The sequence below is a fragment of the Lichenostomus cassidix genome, unplaced genomic scaffold (genome assembly GCF_008360975.1).
Source record: "Lichenostomus cassidix isolate B80296 unplaced genomic scaffold, HeHo_3.0 HiC_scaffold_497, whole genome shotgun sequence".
NCBI classification, from domain to species: Eukaryota; Metazoa; Chordata; class Aves; order Passeriformes; family Meliphagidae; genus Lichenostomus; species Lichenostomus cassidix.
In genome coordinates, this window is record NW_028147484.1 from 22,383 (window position 1) to 29,296 (window position 6,914).

At 70.6% G+C, this 6,914-nt stretch overlaps 2 protein-coding genes and 1 long non-coding RNA gene across 4 annotated transcripts; all 3 read right to left on the minus strand.

Annotated features, from left to right (window-relative positions):
• Positions 1-253: 253 nt before the first annotated feature.
• LOC146422277 (cytochrome c oxidase assembly factor SCO2-like) lies at positions 254-1,418 on the minus strand. Of its 2 annotated transcripts, none has more exons than XM_085046676.1 (2): positions 1,315-1,418; positions 254-1,059 (listed from the first exon to the last, which is right to left on the minus strand). In XM_085046676.1, exon 2 carries the CDS (start codon positions 1,048-1,050, stop codon positions 268-270), a length of 783 nt encoding a protein of 260 aa, XP_084902802.1. In that variant the 5' UTR covers positions 1,051-1,059; positions 1,315-1,418; the 3' UTR covers positions 254-267. The 2 variants fall into 2 exon arrangements, with proteins under 2 accessions (XP_084902802.1, XP_084902801.1); XM_085046675.1 differs by having other exon boundaries at positions 1,308-1,418.
• Positions 1,419-1,617: 199 nt separating this feature from the next.
• LOC146422278 (thymidine phosphorylase-like) lies at positions 1,618-5,549 on the minus strand. The gene is made up of 9 exons (XM_085046674.1): positions 5,215-5,549; positions 4,544-4,746; positions 4,369-4,467; positions 3,751-3,880; positions 3,521-3,639; positions 3,262-3,424; positions 2,423-2,653; positions 1,889-2,029; positions 1,618-1,805 (listed from the first exon to the last, which is right to left on the minus strand). Exons 1-9 carry the CDS (start codon positions 5,339-5,341, stop codon positions 1,624-1,626), a joined length of 1,395 nt encoding a protein of 464 aa, XP_084902800.1. The 5' UTR covers positions 5,342-5,549; the 3' UTR covers positions 1,618-1,623.
• Positions 5,550-6,121: 572 nt separating this feature from the next.
• On the minus strand, positions 6,122-6,754 carry LOC146422279 (uncharacterized). The gene is made up of 2 exons (XR_014848207.1): positions 6,527-6,754; positions 6,122-6,256 (listed from the first exon to the last, which is right to left on the minus strand). It is a non-coding gene; the product is annotated as an uncharacterized LOC146422279 (long non-coding RNA).
• Positions 6,755-6,914: the final 160 nt, after the last annotated feature.

Sequence of the window (6,914 nt, forward strand, 5' to 3'; positions counted from 1 at the left end):
GTGACACCCCTGGGGGACAGTGGGGCCTGTCAGGGCTTTGTCCCTCTGTCCCATGTGACACTCCTGGGAGGCACTGGGCTCCACCATGGCTCTGTCCCTCCCCTCGTGACACCCCTGGGGGACAGTGGGCTCCACCATGGCTCTGTCCCTCTGTCCCATGTGACACCCCCGGCCACCCATCCCTCTGTCCCATGTGACACGCGGCTGTCACCCCCCTCCCCGCACCCCAGCTCACTCCGTGCTCCACTCCCGCTCAGCTCAGCCCGTTTATTCCCCTCCGGCGGGCGCCAGCGGCTCGTAGCTCGCCATGTGTCCCTTGACGCTCCGCGCCACCTCCTCGGCCGTGCGGGACCGGCCGTAACAATCCCGGAAAATCCCGTCGGGATCCACGAGGAACGTGAGCACCGAGTGATCCACGATGTAATCCCCGTCGGCGTCCCGCGGCCCCGCGCTCACGTACACGCGGAACGCCGCCGCCGCCTGCCGCACCTCCTCGGGGCTGCCCGTGAGCCCCACGAGGCGCGGGTGGAACTCCCGCAGGTAGCTGCGCAGCGCCGCCGCGTCGTCGCGCTCGGGATCCACGGTGACAAAGAGCGGCTGCACGGGCGGCAGCGTCGCGTCCTCCTCCAGCAGGCGTACGGCGCGGCTGAGCCGCTCCAGCTGCTCGGGACACACGTCGGGACAGTGCGTGAAGCCGAAGTAGAGCAGCACCCAGCTGCCCAGGAAATCCGCCTTGCGCCGCCGCGTCCCCGCCGTGTCCTGCAGCTCGAAGTCGCCTTGTCCCAAGGCCAGCGCGCGGAGCTCGCGGAGGCGGCGGGAGCGCTGCTGCCGCTCCTTCTGGTGGCGCAGGTAAAGCCACCCCGCTGTCGCCGCGCCGGCCACTGCCCCGGCCACCGCCAGGCGATGTCGCAGGGGAAGCCGCGGGGCGTCGCGGGCGGTGTGGAGGTGGCGGCGGGGGTGGCACTGGGGGGGTGGTGGGGACAGGTGAGGGGCCAGGTGAGGGGACAGGTGAGGGCACAGCTGCTGGACGGGGCGCAGGGAGCGCAGCATCGCTGGGGGCTGTGGGAGCGGCAAGGGGGGGGTCAGGGTGTGTCCCTGTGTCCCCCCGGCTAGGCTTTGTCCCCAAGTGCCCCCTGACCCCTCATTCCACCCCTCCTGACACCCTCAGACCCCCGCTTTGTCCCCCGATGTCCCCTGACCGCCACCTGTTCCTGCTATTCTCGGACCCCCACTCTGCCCCCCCACTGCACTACCACCCCCCAGCCGTGCCCCCCTGTCCCCTCACCCCCCGTGCTGTCCCCGCTGACCTCTGACCCTTGCCCGGTGACCCCGCGCCCCGTCCGCCGCCCGTCCCGCCCGGAGCGGTCACACCTGAGCCGCCGGAACCGGAACTGGCGGGAAGGGCGGGGCTAATGGGAAAAAGGGCGGGAATAACGGAGGGGGCGTGGTCTGCACAGCGCGCGGACAAATAGAGGGGGCGTGGTCATGGCGTAGTGGGCGTGGTCAACGGAAAGGGCGTGGTCATGGCTCCGCGCATTCCCCGCTTTCACCACCAGATGGCGCCACCGCGCCGCCCCCGCTCGGTCACCGGGAGGGAATCGCGACAGGGTGACAATATCGGGATCACTGCGGTTTATTGGCAGCCCCGGCACGGCCCGGGGGTGGCTCTGAGGGCAGGATGGTCTCGGCCACCAGCGGCAGAGGGTCCCGGGGGGGCTCCGGGCCGAGGCACAGCGCGTCCTGCAGCTCCCGCCGCGCCTCCGCGCCGAGCGTGCCCTCGTGGTGCAGCCGCAGCCAGGGCTCACCTGGGGGGATTTGGGGTTATTTGGGGGTTCGGGGGGCTCTGATCCCCCCAGGTATCCCCAGACTGCTCCCGAGCCCCGCTCACCTGCCCGCAGGTGCTGCCCGGTGCCCACCAGCAGCTCGGCGCCCACTCGGGGGTTCACAGGGTCCCCAGCCCGCGATCGCCCCGCGCCCAGGCGGTGCAGCACCCGAGCCAGGGGCAGAGCACGGACCTGCTGCACCCAGCCTGCGGGAGAGAGCGGTCAGGGGACAGGGACATGGGAGGCGACAGGGACATGGAGGGGACAGGGATATGGAGGGGACAGGGACACGGGGGTACAAGGACGTGGATGGTTCAGGGGGGCACGGGGGCGTCAGAGGGATTCAGGGGGCATCAGGGACATGGTGGAGTCAGGGGGATGAGTGACCTAGGGGGATCCCCAGTCTGGGGGGATCAGGGACACGGGGGACACGGGGGACAGTCTCCAACCTGGGAGGAGAATGGGAGGGTCGGGGGAGGAATACGGGGTGAAGGGAAGGTGGGGGATTTAGGATGGGCAGTTTGGGGTGGGCAGTTTGGGGTGGGCAGTTTGGAGTGGGCAGTTTGGGGTGGGTATTTTGGGGTCGGGTCTCCCCTCACCTTCCCGCGGCGCGGGCAGCTCCTCGCACACCCTGGCCTGGCCCAGGAGCTGGCGGCGCCCCTCGGGGGTCCCGGCGCAGAGAGCCCGGGCGGTGTCGGGGGACACGCCCTGCGCCCCCAGCATGGCCTCGAAGGTGCGCAGGGCAGAACCATCGTCCAGAGCCCGCGCCAGGCGCTCAGCGCCCTGCTGGACCCCCGCGGCCATCCCGCACTGCCACAGCAGCACCCCGCCTGCAGCCGGGAGGGGACAGCGCTGGGACACCCGCGGGGACACCAAACACTGCACCCCGAAACAGGGACAGCGCTGGGACACCCGCGGGGACACCAAACACTGCACCCGAGAGGGGACAAGGATGGGACACCCGCGGGGACACCAAACACTGCCCTGCCTGCACCCGAGAGGGGACAGGGATGGGACACCCGCGGGGACACCAAACACTGCCCCACAGCCCCCCTGCTCCATCCCGCACTGCCACAGCAGCACCCCGAAACCGGGACAGCGCTGGGACCCTCTCAGGGACACCAAATACTCCGGGGGAACCCCAAAACTCTGCCCCCCGCGCCCCCACCCAGCCCTGCTCTGCCCCGCTGGACAGGGAGGCGATGAGGGGGACAGGGAAGGAGAGCCCAGGAGGGGACAGGCAGAGCTGGGGGGACATCGGAGCTGGGGGGTCAGGACTGGACACAGCACCCTTGTCTGCCGCCCCCGTGTCCCTTTATGTCCCCTCGTGTCCCTTCATGTCCCCCAATGACCCAGGGCGGTGCCGCAGGTCGGGAGAGCTGCCTCCCTCCCTTGTCCCCAGTGTCCCCCCGTGGTGTCCCCAGTGTCCCCCACTGACCCAGGGCGGTGACGAGCTCCCGCAGGTCGGGGGGTCCGCCGCCCCCCAGGCACTCGAGCGCCTCCAGCACCTCCAGCGCGTTGCCCACCGCTCTGCCCAGGGGCTGCTCCATGCGGCTCAGCAGAGCTGCCGTGCGGATGCCCAGCTGCGTGCCAACCTCCACCTGCGCGGGGACACGCGGGGTGACAGCGGCTCGGGGACAGCGGGCAGGCCCGGCCGGGGCAGGGCAGGGGGATCCCGGGGGTCCCGGGGGTCTCACCAGGCTCCTCGCCAGCTCCCGCGCGCTCTCCTGGGTGGGGTACAGCGCTGCCTCCCCGAATTTCACATCGAGCACCAGCGCCGAGAGCTGCTCCGCCGCCTTCTTGCTGAGGATGGAGGCTGAGGGAGGAGGATGATGGATGAGGAGGATGGCGAGGGGCCGGGGGTCACCTCCCAGTGTCCCCGTGTCCCCCCGTGTCCCCCGTGCCCCCGTGTCCCCGTGTCCCGTACCGGTGATGAGGGGCAGGCTGTCCACCGTGGCCGTGACGTCGCGCAGCCCGTAGAGCACTCGGTCTGCTGGCACCAGCTCGGCGCTCTGCCCCACGATGCAGCAGCCCACGCGGGACAGGATGTGCTGCATCTGCGGCATCGCGACCCGTTGGTGCCCCGGTGGCACCTCGGGGACATCCCACGGCCACCCCACTGGCACCCCGTTGGCATCTGCACCCCATCAGTGCCCCATTGGCACCCGGGTGGCACTCCGGTGACACCCCGCTGGCATCCGCACCCCACTGGCACCCCATGGGCACCTCATCACCACCCGCACCCCATTGCCACCCCATTGCCACCCCATTGACATCTGCACCCCATCAGCACCCCATGGACACCCCACATCCCATTACCGCCCCGCCAGCACCCCAACTGTCACCCCAACTGTCACCCCACTGTCACCCACCCCACTTTGGACCCCACGGGCACCCCATTGTCGCCTCGGCGGGACTCCACTGTCACCCCATCTCACCCCACATCCCATGGGCACCCCGTTGGTCCCCCAGTGTGACCCCATCGTCACCCCACACCCCCCGAGCCCGGTGCCCGCAGGGTGCCCGTGCTGTCCCCATCTGTCACCTCCTCGGGGCTCTGCGAGACGCGGAAGCCAGGAATGGCCTCCAGCTTGTCCAGGGTGCCCCCGGTGTGGCCCAAGCCGCGCCCGCTGATCATGGGCACCTGCGGTGGGCACAGGTGGGCGCGGGGACTCGGGGACAGCCCGCCTGTCCCCACCCCGCCACCAGCTCCCCCTCACCTTGCAGCCACAGGCGGCCAGCGCGGGGGCCAGGGCCAGGCTGACCTTGTCCCCAACGCCACCGGTCGAGTGCTTGTCCACCAGCAGCCCGTGCCAGGCGGGTGGCCAGGCCAGCGTCCGGCCCGAGCTGGCCATGGCCTGGGTCAGTGCCAGCGTCTCACCCGCGTCCATGCCCCGCAGCCGGATGGCCATCAGCATGGCACCTTGGGGACACTCTGGGTGTCACCTCAGGGCCCTCCCCTGGCCCCCCACCCTGCTCCGTGCCCCACGGCCGCATGCCACCAGCCTGGCACTTGGGGACATGGCCAGGGCTGGCTGTCACCCCCCGCTCCTTTCCCTGCCACCCGCAGCTCTGATTCCCCAACCCTAGCCGGGGTGTCCCTGTTGTCCCCCCAGGGTGGTCCCCAGCCACTTCCCCTGGCCATGACCCTCTGTCACATCCCGGTCCCCCTGTCGCCCCCCAGGGGACGCCCCAGCTGTGTCCCCTGCCCAGGACCCCTCGGTCACATCCCGGGGCTTCCCTTGCTGTGCCCCCACTGCTGTCACCCCCCGTGCCGTGTCACTGTCCTGGCCGTGTCCCCCGGCTCTGTCCACGCTCCCTGTCGCATTGCCGCGTCCCCCGCCGTGTCCCCCCTCCAGAACCCCCCGGCCCGGGCTGTCCCCTGCCGCACCGATCTGTCCCTGCTGCGCGCTGCCCTCGGTGACTCCGCGCACGAAGCTGCGGATGTCGCTGTCCTCCAGGCGCTCCCCGTCCCGCTTCTTGCGGATCAGGCTCGGCAGAGGCGGCGGGGCGTCCATCGCTGGCACCTCGGCTGGGGACAGCTGGCAGCCCGGTTGGGGACAGCTGGCACGGCGGTGTGGCAGCGGGGACAGCCCCGAGTGGCACGGCTGGCACCCGATAGCCCGCACGGCCGCGCCCCGGTTGCCCGGAGCCGCCAGCCCGGCCCCGCACGGCCTCGCCCGGTTCCTGCCCGGTTCCCGCCCGGTTCCCGCACGGCCGCGCCTCTCCCGGCTCTGCCCGGACCTGCCCGTGCCCGCCTGGCTCCGTGCCCGCTGCCCGCGGACTCTGAGCAGGGGACAACGAGCGCGGCACGGCAGGGGCCGCGGCGGGGGGTGGCACTGGGGTGGCACTGGGGTGACGCGCGGGGTGGGTTTCCCCAGGTCCCTCACTCGCGGTGGGCACTCCCGGATGGTGCCAGGGGGCTCTGCGGGGGCATCCCTGCCAGGGAGCCTCACAGACCCCACAGAATGGGGGAAATCCTCCCTGTTTGGTGCCCTAAGAGCTCTCCATGCCCCGAGGTCCTGGGTGGGGTGAGATGGGATTATGGGATGGGACATTGGGATGGGATAATGGGATGGCATGGCATGGCATGGCATGGGGCGGCAGTGGGACTCCCTGCTCGCACACCCCTCACCCCTGGCACGTTCCACCCCACCATGGTCTCCGCTCTCCGCGCCCTCGCCAGGATCCTCCGGAGCCGGGAAATCCTCGGGAATGGGAAAGGGCAGCTTGTGGGGATCCAGCGCCCCCCAAATCCTTCCCCGTGCGACGCAGAGACACAAAGCAGAACGAGCGAGTGCTGCTGCAGGTCGTGTTTGTCACAGGCGGGCAGTGCCACCAACGTCCCCGCTGCCCTACAGGTACGACGAGTCCATGATGGGCACCACGGCCTCCGAGTGGCGCACGCCGAACGACGTGCCTTGCTTCTGGCTCTGCGGGGCGACACAGGCGGTGACAAGGTCTGTGGGTCCCTGTCCCCCCACAGGCCACCCGTGCCTCTGTCCCTGTCGCTGTCCCTGTCCCTTGTCCCATCGCTGTCGCTGTCCTTGTCGCTGTCCCTGTCCCATCCCTGTCCCCCAGGCCAGCCCTGTCCCTGTTCCTGTCCCTGACCCTGTCCCTGTCCCATCCCTGTCCCTGTCCGCCAAGCCAGCCCTGTCGCTGTCGCTGTCGCTGCCCCTGTCCCCTGTCGCTGTGGCGCTCACCTTGTGCGGGGGGCTGTAGTCGCTGGGCCCGGGGGTGATGGCGGCCGGGGGGGTTCTGCCCCTGCCCGCCATGGTGCAGCGCGGAGCTCGCGCCATGTACACGTCCGTGTTCACCGGGGCGTAGCTGTTGGGTCCGGGGACCTGCGGGGACAGCGGGGTGACGCGACCCTCTGGACCCCCAGCACCCCACAACCTCGGTACCCCAGCCCCTGCATCCCTTGGCACACCAAACCCTCAGACCCTGGCACCCTCCACCCTTGGTACCCCATCCCCCCAGACCCCCAACCCCCTGCATTCTTGGTGCCCCTGGACCTCAGCACCCTCCACCAGTGGCACCCCAACCCCTCAGACCCTGGCACCCCACACCCTTGGCACCCCAACCCCTGGA

Coding starts and splice junctions, on each gene's coding strand:
- LOC146422277 (XM_085046676.1), bottom strand. CDS start 1,050: ATGCTGCGCTCCCTGCGCCCCGTCCAGCAGCTGTGCCCTCACCTGTCC.
- LOC146422278 (XM_085046674.1), bottom strand. CDS start 5,341: ATGGACGCCCCGCCGCCTCTGCCGAGCCTGATCCGCAAGAAGCGGGAC. Junction 3,881..4,368: donor TCTCGCAGAGCCCCGAGGAG/GTGACAGATGGG, acceptor GCGATGCCGCAG/ATGCAGCACATCCTGTCCCG. Junction 2,030..2,422: donor GCTGCCCGCGCCGCGGGAAG/GTGAGGGGAGAC, acceptor TCTCTCCCGCAG/GCTGGGTGCAGCAGGTCCGT.